Raw genomic sequence first — 15,645 nt, 5'->3', positions numbered from 1 at the left:
AGCTTGTTCATCATCAATCATCTCAGCTGCAGAAATCTGGAAAACCACCTACTCCAAAACTGCGTTTTGGGTGTCAAGTTTGGAACCAAAATCCCATCTGACACACATCATCCATTTAACTATTCCAAATGTGAGTCACGGGAGACCTTCCCGAGGACTTTTAAGGCCTTTGGATCAGGAGAGGACAAGAAGAGTGGCTCTGAACCAGCCCTTTTTCTACCACCATTTGAATTCAGGAGACAGCTGAAGCTGTACAAAAGACGTAGACTCTGTCAAATTTATCCAAAAAGATATTTTTGAGGGATGGATGTTTAACTTTGGAATTAACTTAGACATTCATGACTAAACAAAGCCCAAGTTGCTTGACACAAGCACCTTTCAAAATCTGTGTTCTCAAATCCTCTTGATACAATAAGAAGGGAAATTAAATTTGATAGTGGAGTCACAAGTGATAACAGCACTCAATCTGACATGTAGAGGGACCAATCCTTCCTTTTAAACTACTTGACTCTTTCCATTTCAGACCCCAGATGTTACCACACTTTCAAACTACCATATTCCAGAATGAAAGAAGTGTCTAAGCTGCGTGTCTGCATCCAGATGAACTTTTCCAGCCACAGAACTGAGACAGATGTTTCCCAAAATTGCCATGCACAGTGTGGGAACAGATCCCTGCACCTCCAGCAAGAACAGGGAGCAAAGTTCTCTTGCACTTAATGAATCCCTGATAAGCCAGGCAATAGGAAGGATGAAGCTGATAAAGTTGTGTTATACAGGGGTCAAGAGCCAAACATGCAAGAGTATGAAGGGAACACTGTCACCAAAGGAAAATGAAGGTTAACAGGGGCAGGAAATCATCTGAGCCCACAATGATGCTATCTAAAACCTCCTAAGCCAGGGAAAAAGGAGTGGAGTCTGTTCTACACTAAAGGAGCAGCAGAATAGCAGAACTGCATGTTTGTAAAATCTGAAAAAGAATAGCTGGTTACTTGCTAATCTAATTAATCTTTCCTGAAGTTGGAAATTACTGCATAAATGGGTTTTTTTTGAAAGTAAAATAAAAAAAAAAAACCAAAAACAGCCATTAGTTTCAACCATCTAAATATACAAAATTCTGCATAAACCTCAAAATTGAATCCCAGTATGCTGAAATGGTAAATCATGCATATCTTTTCTTTCTACTAGGGAATAATGTGTTTTTAACTCTAGGCACTTTTTCTATTAGATTTCACTCCATGATTATTTATTTATTTGTTGCTAGCTGTGGGTACACACGCAACAAAAAGAAATGAAATACGCATTTTAAATGTGTTCTAAAACTGAAATACTTTGAAAATAAGCTTTGAAAATGAGGATCAGTACTGCATCATTTAATAGAAAACACTGTCTCAGAAAAGGTCAGAGGAAAAAAAGAACAACTTTTCATTCAATTTTAACATTCAGCACACTGTGGCTTTGAAGAATTTATGGGGTGGCCAAGAACCAGAGCTATGAAATTTTGGTAGGAAATGTTGCAACTGCAAGCAAAGAGCGATTGCACCATATACAGATGTTAAACCAAATTTAAGCTAGCATCTTTATGCTGGACACAAGCAACTACAGCAAAACTTCCACCAAAGTGATCCAATCCTCAGAGGATTTTGCAGCCAGGGCTCACCTCTGTGCAAATGGGGAAAATGGTTTTGTGTGGCCACAGCATGGACTGAGCTCCAAGCACCCTTTGGATCCCACAGAATGCTGCAAGCTGATGGCAAACCACCCTGTCCCTGGGAGCAGCTCATCCTTCCTCCCTGGGGAGCAGTAGTGGGGCATGTCAGGGGGTGATTCACCCCACAGAATCACAGAATCACAGAATCATGAGGCTGGAAGAGACCTCTAAGATCATCAAGTCCAACCTATGCCCTAACACCTCAACTAGACCATAGCACCAAGTGCCAAGTCCAGTCTTTTTTTAAACATATCCAGAGATGGTGATTCCACCACCTCCCTAGGACGACAATTCCAGTATTTTATTATTCTCTCAGTGAAAAATTTCTTCCTAATATCCAACCTAAACCTTCCCTGACGTAGCTTGAGGCTGTGTCCTCTTGTTCTGCCAGTTGCTGCCTGGTGGAAGAGATGGACCCCACCTGTCTGCAACCTCCAGCTCTGACACTGAGCACACAGGAGCTGGGGGCTATCGCTGCTGGGAGGAGAAACCAAACCCACCCCAGAAACCCAGAGAGGTGGATCTGCACAGCAGCCCAACCTGCGCCGTGTATCAGAGAAACACACTGCAGAGCACTGCCTCCCAAGGTGAGACTGATCCTGCTCCAGATGAGCTTGGGGAATAAATGCTATTAATAACAGGAGGCTGAGATGCTCTGCAGATGCAGCAGCATGCTCATTTCTTCATTCAATAGCAAATTACTCCACATAATGTGATGTACACTGCCTTCGGTTCTGGCAGGGCTTTGCAGAAGTCCCCATTGGCTTGAAGGAGGAATTGAATCTGTTCATAAAAAAGTGAACAATCAGAAACTAAACTGGACTGGGGTTCTTGCTCTCAAAAGGGTAAGAGCTGGTAAATTATAAATATTGAACTGGAGATAGTAATAAGTGAAGACAGGTGTACTATGAGAGGTAGAAGAGTAAGACACCTGGAATGTCCTTACATCAAAAGGTACAAAAGGTTGTAACTCAAAGAAGGGGAAAAACTTGTAAAACTGGGTATCAGTTATAAATGAGCAAATAATCACCCAGAGGAAGAAAACAGAAGCAGAGAACTTGCAATATATTAAAAATAAAAAATCAAAAATCTGTTTATCAACAGAAAACTACATTTTACAGAGGAATCAGAGATAAAGTAAAAATTGCCAAATGCCAGGTCGAACTTCTCCTTCCAAAAAATATGAAAACAAATACCCAATGATCCTTCAAATTCAAAATTAAAAAAAAAAAAAAAAGAAGTACTTAAGTGATCAAACTGCAATGAAGTAAGAATACTCCAGTCTTGAGCTAAAAATTAAATTAATCGTGAGCATTCAAAAAAATTAAATTAATCATGAGCATTCCAAAAATGGTGTTGATATTTCCCAGAAAATCTAATGCATGAAGAAGGAAGTAAACAGACACATTACCTGAACAAATGTTAAGGGAAAGAGTAATTAGAAACTTTGAGGTAAATCAAAATGCACTCAGTGGAGCAGTAGTTTAGCTAAGCTTAGCCTAACTGGGATCCATCCAAGGTTTCCTGATAGCTTTCTCTGATAACACAGACCATTTTCTAAATAAAATAAATTCAGTATTTCTGTAACATAAGAGGTGAAATTATTATGAAACACAGGGATAACAGGAACCACCACTGGGATACCAGGGTGACTGAAGAACTTGTGGACATGGTGGAAAAATGGAAATCCTAAAAAGGCAGTCTAGCAGGGGTTACAAGTGGTGACTCTAAATGATTTTTCTTGTTTCTTAGTGACACAAACAGAAATAGTATATGGCCAAAAAATCTACTAATGGCACCTTTGGAACACACTGCCAGGAACACAGAATAACCATGTGGGAATAAAGGAAAATGTGATAAAGCTTGACAATATAGAGTCCCAAGGCATCCATTACACCACAACTTAAGAAAAATGTCTACAACTACAAGGACCTTTAACTGAAGATTTCTGAGAAAAATAAATATTTGGGTATGTGGGCTAATCCCACACACCCATCCCACATGACTCAGAGCAATCAGTGAGCTGCACTCACAGAAGAGGTTAACCCAGCTCCAGGACAGATCAGCTGAATGTTTCCATCATCAAAAGGAAAAGCCAAACCCCAGTTGCAAAGTGAAGATGAATTCTCCACCTGGAGTAATCTGTAAAGCTCTGCCCTAAAGAGATGTATTTGAACTTCATTTCCTGCAGAGAGAGGCAGTTGGAACAGCCACAGAAATGCTCATAAAATTTCATAAATGAGTTGTCTAGACAAGATCAGCCTGATTAAACTAAGGAAAGGAAAATAGGCGTGTTTATGCAGGGGAGGGATGACTTCTTTCTAAGCACATCAAGGAGATAAACATGAGGGAGTGAAAAGAAATATTTAACCAAGGAGGTTGGCACAGGGAGGAATGCACAGACTGCAAATTAAGAGAGATTTATTAAGAAATCATGAGGAAATCATTTTGACCAGTTTATGGGTGATACAATGAACATATTTGACCAGGATGGGTGATACAATGAACCTGCTCACCAAAGCTGATGACTCAGTGACTCAAAACGACCCTGTGAGTTTTATACCTTTTTTTTTTTTTTCTGCTTTTGCTTTTATCCTTTGAAAAATCAAAGTGAGACAAATACAGTCTCAAGGGGGAATATATTTCACCCCAGCCCAAACTAGACCACAGAGGACTTTGCATCTAAGCTAGTCACAGTAATGTCACTACATCCAATGATGAGAAATAGAAATTTTAGGGCAGAATGACTCCTCAGACCAACTCTGGAGGTGCATCTTAGAACATGAGGAGCCATGCCCCAAACTGCCTGTACCTCCCTGTGGAAAATGCCTGGCCCCAAGTTTCATCAGGTGAACCCCACACTTAGCACATTTTGAAATACAGTCCAAATACTTTCTTTAAAGATGCGTGGGCAAAATTTTCCTTACCTTTCTCTTCACCAGAAGTAAAATACAAAACCAAAAAATCACCCAATTATATCACGCAGCTGATTAATTCTGTAAGTATTGAAGCAGTGAAAGAGGCAGGATTTTTGTAAGCCTTGGGCAATCTCCACCAAACAGAAGTTACATGATGGCACACGATGTAAGAGAAAGCAAAGTGCTTACAGATTTTGGGAATGATTGAAATCGTGAGCCCTGCCAACACAAGCAGGTGAACCTGCAGGCACACAATCAAAAACTCCTGTTCTGTGCAGTGCACGAGTATCCTGGGGGAGGTAAAAGGCTGTTTGAAATGCAACCAGCAAATCATTCCCAAAAGAAATTTTCAAGCTTAGCTACTTAAGTAGAGCTTAGCTCTAAAATCCCTGGTTAGCTCCTTAATTCTGCTTTACTGGAGTTAATGTTAAAATAAATCTTCCAAATTGTCTCAGAAATCTTTATTTCTTGGTAAACAATTAATATAACAAAGTTGCATAGTTACAAATCAAAATGAGCAAATGACAAAAAAAAAAAACAAACCAGCAACATTTCTGATTTGTAACCACTTTAAGAGCAGAATTTAGTTGTATTCAATTATGTAGATACACATAGGAGTAAAGGGCTTTCCTTCTTCTGCACCAGATCTGCACTAGATCCCAGGTCCAGATACAAGCAGATCCCAGTTAATACTTTACCCAGCACTACTGGAAGCAATGGGAGTAGTGACTTCACTGAGCAAAAATTTGAGTCCTTACAGCAAAATGTAAGCAAGTAGGTTTCTTCATGCATTTTCTGAAAGTACCCCTAAATTTATTGCTTGGGATTGATCTTCTGTTTTTTCTACCAGGGGGGTGGAGCAACTTTCCTTTTTTTTCCTCTAACCCAAATGTCAATAAGCTGTAAAATTATAAATCAACTTCCAGTGAACTGTTTATGGCACAACCATACAGTACAGCACATGTCAAACAGTAAATAACTGAGGTTATAAAGAGAAGGGTGATTTCAAAATATTTTTTCTAGATGCAAGATAAGGGGGATGTGGCATATTGCACTACTTATTTGTTAGTGCATCAGTGTGCCCAAAAAAAGGGGAGAAAAGACAGTATCATGAAATATGATCATTTTCACTCACATAGGGAAAGTGGGCGAAGGATAAAATGGGAATTTGTGCTACTCCCATCAGCATCACTTCAGTGAGCATCTGATCAGATTATTTCATTTCCTCATCTCCTTTGTAAGCCTTCCCTTCCTTTGTGAGCAACAGGGATCACACAGGACTCCAAGCTTCCCTTGAAAAGTGCTCCACAAACAATTTCCTCTGCTGGACTCTGTATCAGCTTATTCAGCTCTGACTGAAGATTTGATTTAAATGGCTTGTACCCAACATCTGCTTCTCAGTAATATATACATCACATTAAAGTAAAATTTAAAAAATAAAAATAAGAAAGGGATTTAAAAAGACCACTGGGACATCTAATTGCAGTTCAGTATGCCATAACCCACATCAGAGAGATGTATGAGGCTATCAGGTCACCCACCACTCCCTGCACTGGCTCTGGCTCAGCTCCTTCCTTTCACAAGTTGCCCCTCACATCATGGAGACTTTCAGGTGGTGTTTCCACAGGGAAACCTGCAGACATATCCCAGACCTTGTACAGCATTAAAGTAGCTGGTTAATTAATTAAGAAAAAAAAAAGCTGATTATTAAACAGTGGCAGAACTTTAATAAAACCTTAGAATAAAAGCTAATTCTGCAAGTCAGTGGAATGGGGTAATAGAGGTTACTAAGGGAAAGGGGTGAAAATGGTTGAAATTCTACAAAATATAAACCTACAGTGGATACATTTATAAGGTAATACCATACCCATGCCACTGTATTATTCTATTGTGGGTTTTCACACACTACAACAGAATGACAGCATTCTCCATATTTAATTGTCTTCTGAGTGCATAACAAGGGGGGAAATGCCAGGTCCTAAGGTTAGTGCTTCTGTCATTACTTGCTAGGAATTTCCATCAAAGTTTAACACTTGGCTGAAGCCAGGATTTAGTTCTGGGAATTATTTTCTCCATGTCAGCCACCTAGATTTAAAAAAGCTAGCTAGCCATAGACTGTACTTCAGAGCCAAAGTCACACTCTTGAAAGGCACTAATTTATCTTCACCTTGCATACACCACTCAGCCTGGTGCCCAAAAACCCTCCTTCAAATACCTCCCACAAAGGGAATATTTGCAGTAAAGCACTGCAGGTGTGAACATGGCTACACCAGCTTAATCAGATTTTATTTGCTTTCAATTTTACAGACATTGCAATTTTAGTTTCTATTAATTGCAGTGATACACGGGCGTTTCTGAGAGTGCTGAAATAGATCAATAATAGCAATTAAAACTACAATTACAAGGAAACTGTGCTTTACTATGCCCTGCATAGATCACTAAATTTTAAAGGCCACTGGGTCATGTAGGTTTACATTATTAAACAACAGGCACAGAACTTTGGTTTAGGTCATTTAAATTTCTCTGCTTTTAATTCCAGCCATTGGCTTGCAAAAATTAATTTCTGCAGAAAGGATGATCTTTTATACAACTCATCTGAAAACCTTCTGGATACCACCCTGACTTCATGTCCCTTTCTTCACAGTTTGTGACATGTCATTTCAGGACCATGTTTCTGGCACAGAGGAGATCTAGCTTCGAGGTTTTATTTCATGACAAACTCAGAAATTCATGAATCTCAGTTAAAATTCCCATGAAAAAAAAAAAAATGTTTTTCAAAATAGTAAGAGGCTTTCCCAGCTGAATTTAACCCTTAATTTATGGAAGAATTTTCCATTTGGCCAAAAGCTTGTCCATCCATCTAGTTTTGGGAATATTTACTCAAAATACTTACTTGCAGAGGCTCAAATGCATGGGAAGACAAGAGTCAAACACCTGCCCAACATCCTGGTGTCATTTGGTGCCAAAGGGAGATTTTATCATGGTTTGACCATACCTGATCAGCATCCTGGGGCACCTGCAAATTTGCTGACAATTCCATCACAATATGAGACTGATAATTCTGACTTGTATGGAGAAAATGGTTACAAACAACTTTTTGGTAGCCCAGATTGAGAGAGGTCGGATATTTCTCTCTCTAATAGGCAAAACACATATAAAGGCTAAGTCTCAAGGTGACATCATTCTCCAGCTTGAAAAGCAGGGAGTCATGATTTCATAAATCTTATAAACCAGTGCATACAGCAGTGGAAGAGTTGTTACATGCAGCTCATTACTCAGGGAAAAGAAAATTAGAAGCACTACAAGCAACATGTAGCTTCATGTCAAAAATCCAATTTCCAGTTGCTGCAGACTTCACATCCTAATACCTATAGGAACCTCGTGGGACCAAAATCTTTGGGTTCAAACACCATATTCCCTTTTAATCCGAAGTTTAGTGCCTTTTTTTTTTTTTTTTTTTGCATAATGTTAAAAAAGAGACAGGCAGACGCTTTTAGATTAAATCTGAAGTCTCAGAGAACTTTTATACTCAAAAAACAAAAAATCAGCCAAGTTTCAGAGACTCTGAGCACACACAATCTGTTCTGGTTTGTTCCTTGAAAACTGCCTGGATTCCCCACTATGCTGTCCTCTGACCCACTTCTGTACAGGAAAGGTTTTCTGTGTGGTTTTTGTTTAGCCAGAATGTATTTCAGTGCAGAATATGCTGCCCAATTAGAAAAGATATGCATTTTTTTTTATTTTCTGGGAATATCATCCTAACAAGTTTCCTAAATCTAATGTCCCACTAAGGATTCTCCATTAGTTCATTTTTCTCTAGCCTATTTTACCTTGTTTTTCTACCCTTTCAATACCACTCAGCCACTTAATTCCTCATCCATCACATCAACTGAGACCACTCTGTGCTGTGCAAGGTGTCTCTCATTATTCCCTTTCCCCCTCCCTCTCACACATCCCAATCCCCCTGAGCAGATCCAACAGCCTGGCTCTGTAACTCTAGCCTTGGAAACCTGCACCTCTAATTCTGCCCCAAATCATCTTAATCCCCCCCAGTTCTCATTTGTGTGTGATAATCTCTCAATCAAATCCTTCTGCCAAGGCTCTACATGTACTCAGCGACAAAATAACTTTAATTTTCAGTCATGTTTGCCTCAGGTGGGAACTCCAGCCTCCACCTAAAGTTGTCTGTGAGGGAAATGACACAGTTCCTGCTCTGGCCAAGACTGGCTGCATTTGAAGAACTACAACCCTTGGTAAGAAAACACACATTTCCTTTTTTCAACCTTTTTTTTTTTTTTAAATCTTTCTATTTATGTCCTTAATTTTGGCATTATAAATAGCACTCTAGTGCTTAAGGCATCTTAATTCACTTCAAGCACTTGTATCACATCAAACAGTCTATATATACAACCAAGAGAGAAAATCCCAAACCTCCTTGGCCATATCCTTCTTCATGAGTGGAGATCTGCCCATAGGGAGGAAAAGAAACCCCCTCCAGTAGTGCTCCCCCTTCTCACCTGGCTCCTTAACAACTAGCAAAAATGTATTTGATGCTTTATGTGGGACTACAAGGGTGAGATGTGGGAAAAACAAGGGAAATTTGGGAAGTCACCTTTCACTCAGCTGGCTTTTAGGGCCGTTCACTCTGATTTGGGTCCATCCCTCACCACCAAGAACTCAAAAGAGCACCAGGACCTACACCCAAGGTTTTTACTGCTAAACTCATTTTCTGCAGCTTTATCTGAAATGCCACAATCATCAACTTTAACACTTTTATCCAATACCCAGGCCCAAGGCAGAGAGCTAAATCCTAGCAGAATCAAGAGCTAAAAGAACTCTCCTCTCCCCCACTTGCCTTAAGAAGGAAACATCCACTTTCTAATAAGAAACATTAATTTTAATCAGAATATCTCTCCCAAATATAGATTATGGATTTACTTATTCTTTAGAATGTTCAAACACCCTGCTGCTGGGGAGACAAAAAGTTAAATCCCATGCAAAAAGCACCAGTTAAAATAAATGTTAAAAAAAAAAAATGAAGATAAAGAGCATTAATAACTGCAACCACCCAGGACACAGCAAGCAGCTCAAAAGACTTAAATGTCACAAATCAAGACATATCACCAAAAAAAGAAAAAAATATCTCCCCTGAAGGACAGGGAAAAGAGAAAATGTAGACCCAGGGAGGAAAGGCTGACTGTTTACATACCTGTTTTCAAAATCACTTCAATTATTTTCAGACACTAGGGAAGGCTGGAGTTGGAAGGGAGGGAAGTCAAGTAAATATAAACTGGTACCTGCTGGAGGCTCCAGAGCCATAACACAGTGTTTCATGACAAGGGAATCTTACTGTTGTCTCCTTTATTAAAAAGGAGTTAATGTTTCATTTCTTTGAAAGCAAATGACAGCTGCTCTAGGATCACTGGAATTCATGATACCTTGCTATGGTTATTACATTTTGATTAAAGTTTGTCACTTTAGGTGTGTCTCAATTATAATGTTCTGTGGCAAGATTCTCTTCCCTGTCACAAATATTGCAGATGGTTTTATTTCCCAAGTATAGGTTAGAGAAAGAGGTTAATATCATCCTTTAAATTTGTCCTGCTTGGGGACAGAAATTTTAAGTTTGTTTTACATATTAAAGCACCAAAAATCTGGAGATAATGCTGCATTTTTTATAAAAATCGGGTTCCTCTGAGTCTGAAACTGGTTACCTTAAAAAGAATTATTACATCTACAACCTTGCTAATATCACCTTCTCACACATCCTGACTGTACAACCTGGTTTCAGATGGGCAGCCCTCATAGGATCTTGAATTTAAGCTGAAAGTATTATCACTTCTGCCATATTTGCTAGAAATAAAATGAAACCATGTCAAAAGATGCTACTCAGCATGCAGAGGCAAGGATGGAATTTTAAAGAAGCTCTACAAAATTTGCAGCAAAGCCTGCATTTAAAAAAATGTAGGTTTTATATATTGAGGATATGTAAGTGCAGAATTGAGAATTAAAAAAACAAACAACCCCACTAAATGGTGTTCTAAGAAAAAACTGTTAAAATGTTCAAAAATGAACAGAGGCTTTTTCATCTGTTTATGGCCCTGAGGATAAAAAGCTCTAGAGAAAAATTAAAACAAGTCCTAAAGCCATTACAGTTCCATTTTAATAATGAATTTCTGTACACTGACTCGTGCATGCATTATTTGTTGTAGTTATTGCTTGTTTTCTGTATTAGCTCAGGCCGCAAGCTCAACTGCATAAATGTTAACACACTTAGCAGTTAAAAAGCTTTAATTCAGCATCCATCTATGATATTTATGTTCTCTCTCCTCCAACAGGTTTTCAAATTTTAGCTGTAGTTGAAGAATTGTACCCAAAAAATAGAAATAAATCTCCCTCTCAAACAAACATTTAAAATGGCATTAAAAAAATTACAGCCCAGTTCAAAAGGTAGGATTTAAAAAATCCTAGGGCGTGATTTTAAAAAAATGTTTATTTAGAGCCATTCCTTGCTTTCATGTAAGTGGCAAATTTGTCACCAGCTTCGGCCAGAGCAAATAAAGAACTGTAATCAAGGCCTGCAGTGGGCTGGGACTGCCCAAAGACTGAGCTGAAAAGGAAGGTTGTGACAGGGGACATCCCAACTGGCCCAGCCCACTTTGACAGGGACTTGCACCAATGCTTTTGGATGACATTCATCCATTCTGAAACCCCCATCTCTAAAATAAACATCCACACATGGTACTGGAACCCTAAGACTCCTCTCCACCAACACAGGAATGTCTTGCTGGTAAATCCCAGCAGCTCAAGGCCACGCTCCTATATTTGCACAGAGCATGAACTGGGTGATGCCTCAGGTTTTATCTTTTATATTTTTCAGATCTGTGCTGCTTTAGTGTGCAGTTCTGAGCTTCATATCAGGGGATGGTGAGCCCTCTTCACAGAGTAGGGAGACAAAACAATTCCTGCTCCAGCTGGGGACCAAGGACAAATGATCCAAATCTCAGGCCCAAGAACATAAAAAACGTGGACCAAAGAGAGAAAAACAAGAAGGATGGGACTGCATAACCTAAAGCTGCAATTGGGCAATTAACTCCAATATGCAAACAGACCATATAAAAGTGTGAGACCCCGTGACTGGTCATCCATTTTGTGACCATTTTGGTTCATTTTGGGTGTAGCCTTGGCTGGGCTCTTGTGCTGCCCAAGGTGGATCCACTGAGGCCTCCTAATAAATCCCAACTTTATTCTTTAACTCTGTCCAGCCTCTGCTCTAGGTCAGCCTTCACAAGGCACCAGGGAACAAACTTCTAAATGAATCCTTAGTTAAAACAATCCTTTTGAGACAGACTACAGCAACTTACCTCATCCACATTCTCAAAGGCATTGATGATGTCATATGGTAAACAGGACAGAAGATCAATCACAAACCACGTCTTCAGGTAGTTCATCCGTATGAGCTTGGGATCAGATATAACCTCTCCCCCAGGGCCAACAAAGGTGGTGTGAAAGTTCAAAACTATGTCAACCAGAAAAATAACGTCCACGACGCTGTCCAGCACCAGCCAGGCAATGTTGTTCTGCTTTGTCTTGAAGGACACGTTATATGGAACCATGATTGCTGTGTAGAAGGTTAGAATTAAGATGACCCAGTCCCAGGTGGTCTTAAAAGCACAATAGTGGAGTATAATGTGTGGTGGAGTCTTTGGAGCTTCTTGCTTGTACTGAGGAAGAATATCAGATCCCAGCTGGAGAACCTGTAAGAGGCAGAGAGACAAATGTTACTGTTTTTGGTGAACAGGATCCAGTGATGGGTCTTACAGATTTCTGTGAGGAGCAGCAAAGATGGGACTGTGCTCGTGGGACATTGCAAGGCAACCCACAGTTTCTAAATAATCTGATTTATTTAGGATGTGTGGAGGCAGCTATCACTCAATGAATGGGAGCAGCATGGCATCTCAGGATATTCCTGCAAAAAGAGAGGTCTTTGCAGATGGACTGAGGGGAAAGCATGCCAACAGCAAGGGAAGAGAGGCTCCATACAGAGGTTTTGGGTACTGCCACACCAGCATATGCTTTGTAGCTATGAACACAGCATCATAGAATGGTTTAGGTTGGAAAGGACCTAAAAGATGATCTATCTCCAACCCTTCTGCCACGGGCAGGGAATCTTCCACTACATCATGTTGCTCCAAGCCCTGTACAACCTGGCCTTGAACACTATCAGGGATGGGGCAGCCCCAGCTTCTCTGGCAACCTGTTCCCATGCGTCACCAGCGTCACAGAAAGGAGTTTCTTCCTAACAAATAATCTAAACATGAACACTCATTCAGATTTATAATAGTTTCAAGACTAATTCTTTGTGCCTGACCTCATTTTAAATCACTGCTGAGCCAGAGCAACACCCTATCAAAGGTGAAACAGACCCAGCCTTGCTGGCTGACCTCCTAAAATGAGGCATCATGTGCACAACTTCTGCCTAAAACCCTGCCAATATCACACTTCTTTCGTATTTTCTTCAAAAAGTTGTTGCTCCCACAAGCTCAGTATCACTAGTGGGTTCTCCTTTATTTCCTGTAATTACTTCTCATTTTTTCTGCATAGGACTATAATCTCCTGCTTGCTCACTGCTGTAAAATTGTGGAACTGGAAACACTGCAAAAACAAAGCCAAATTCACTTAAGGCATTCCCAGCTAATCTAATTACCTCTTATCTCAGTCCAACACAAGAAACAAAAGCCCAAAGGAACAGACTCGTGGCAATTTATTGCACTGACAACTGAAAGATCCATTTGGGGATCCATCTGGGGATCTGAAGTCCGTATGGGATAAAATAAGTAATTACAGCAACATTAAAACTCATTTCAGCCCTACACCTGACCCATACTGGGGGTGATGCACCATATTTCCAGGGGCAGTTAAATTGAAAACAGCAGCCCCAGATGTGTAAAGTTCATGAAACACAGGTTGCTCGATGGAGAGGAGTAAAGGGCTCTGAATAAACTGTAAAATAACTAAGAATATTAACTCAAGCACCACAGACAGGGATTCTCCATTAATTCTTCGCAGTCTTGTCTTTTAGATGTTTTTAAGAGAAAGCTGATACTGATATCAGACAGTAAAAATCTGGCTGTGCTGAAAACCTGCTCTACAGGAAACACCAAGGGACAGCAACAGCAGCCTTCCTCAGTCTGTGATGGGGGATGTGGCTCCCCAAGGTGTCAAATTTGGGCCAATATCAGGCTGAAGGGAACCAAACCTGCTTCTGCCTACCTGGTCCCACCCTCCCTAAGCCCATTTTTAGCAATCACAATCTGTAGGGAAAGTCAGTGGAGCTGACACAATGAAAAACTAACTTGTTACGTTAATTAGCCTTTTTTTTTCTATAGGGTCAGCAGAATTGCACAAATTTATCCCATGGCCAGAAAAGCACTGCCTCTACACAGGCAGCAGTGAGAGAGCAGCAGAGACCTCCAGGAGCCCGTGGCTGCTCCCTTTGCCAACAGCCTCGTGTCACGAGTAGCCCCAGTGTAACACAAACCCCTCTGTGGAGTGGTGTGGTCCCAGTGGAACTTGTCAGAGACAAGCCCAGATGCAAAACCCCTGATCAGACCTATAAAAACATCAAACTCCAAGCGTCACTCCACCAGTGCCCAGGACAGACTTGCTGTCAGCACTTCTATACTCCTATAACCAACCACTGCAGCACGCTGAACTTGATGGATCCATGGGGTTTTCCCTGGAATTAAAGCAGCAATCAACACAATCATTTCCTCACAGCTGCCTTCTGAAAATTTCTTTCAAAGCGAAAATTTTCACCTGCACTTAACACACCATTTTGGCTTTGCCTCGTAATTTGGTTCTATCTCTTTGGACACATCGGTTTCTAACACTTCACTGATAAATCAGGACTGGGACTTCTTTCCCTGGTTTCTTCAGGCCTGTTTGTTCCCTGTCTTGTTCACTGGGGCAGGAGCTGGAAATGTCCTCACTAGAGCTGGAAAAATAAACTACTTAGGGCTCAAGCAGAATACGATTAACATACGCTCGATATTTCCCTGTGCCTCTGGTAGTGGAGTGCTTGGGAGCTCCCACAATACTGTAAAAGCATAATTATTATTCTTAACATAATCTCATGCTGTTTGACATGGTGAGTGGGTGGCAAGTGGCTGTGGAGACCACTGAACTATAATGATTATTTCTTTCATGCTGCATGGATTTTTAATCACCAAAGAATACACAATATCTTTGTTAGTCAGCTGCATTCACCAAAGACTGTCTGAATTATTCCTGTGTACAGCTAATAAAAATGACTGGTAGCTGTTAAGTCTGATAAGGTGAGCAGCACATTCTGCAAGGGATGAGTTATGAAGATAATGCTCCTCCTCAGATACAGAAAAATGGAAAATGGGGCCTGTGCAGCAATGGTGAACCTCAGTCTGCCTTCCTCACAGCACTTTGCCTACAAAGCACTTTCCAGCCATAAACTACTTTTAAGAGAGGAGTTTGCACACTCTCCAAGCAACTGCTCCTGAGTACAACCTCATCCCAGCTATTCCTGAGCACACCTACTCCCTTACCTGAGGTTTTGCTGCTGCCTGATCTAAATCTCCCTTGCCATTTTTTTCCCCTCTAGCTATAGTGGCCCTGGTGAACAATTTCCTCCCTCATTCTATGCAGCTGCTTTGGACTCCTTTGAATATTGTTACCATGTCTTCTCCAGTCTTCTCTAGACTAAACCAAGAATGGCTGTAACTGGACTTACAGGACACTGAAATGTGATGAACTTGAAAAGCACGAGGTGTCAGTAATCCAGCATTTATCCAAGCTGTTGGCATGGGATCATTCAAGAGAAAATGCTACATTGCCAACACCTGAAAACTGTGGGTTTCCATTCTGATAATTTGAGATTTTTATTATCAAAGTTCACTAAAACCAAGAAAGGTAATGAAACCAAAACACGAAACATTTAAAGCTGCTATCAGTTCTACAGGATAAGTTCTCTGGCACAAGGGCTGT

General features: G+C 40.4%; 1 protein-coding gene across 1 annotated transcript in view; it reads right to left on the bottom strand.

Moving 5' to 3' along the window:
- The window catches only part of KCNH5 (potassium voltage-gated channel subfamily H member 5), a 160,341-nt gene that overhangs the window by 104,727 nt on the left and 39,969 nt on the right, over positions 1-15,645 (bottom strand). Inside the window, exon 6 of the mRNA XM_030275155.4 lies at positions 11,991-12,383. Within this exon, the coding sequence (XP_030131015.1) occupies positions 11,991-12,383 (393 nt within the window). The remainder of the gene's footprint in view (positions 1-11,990; positions 12,384-15,645) is intronic.

The sequence above is a fragment of the Taeniopygia guttata genome, chromosome 5, assembly GCF_048771995.1.
Source record: "Taeniopygia guttata chromosome 5, bTaeGut7.mat, whole genome shotgun sequence".
Taxonomy (NCBI): Eukaryota; Metazoa; Chordata; class Aves; order Passeriformes; family Estrildidae; genus Taeniopygia; species Taeniopygia guttata.
This window is presented reverse-complemented; position numbering and strand designations above follow the sequence as displayed.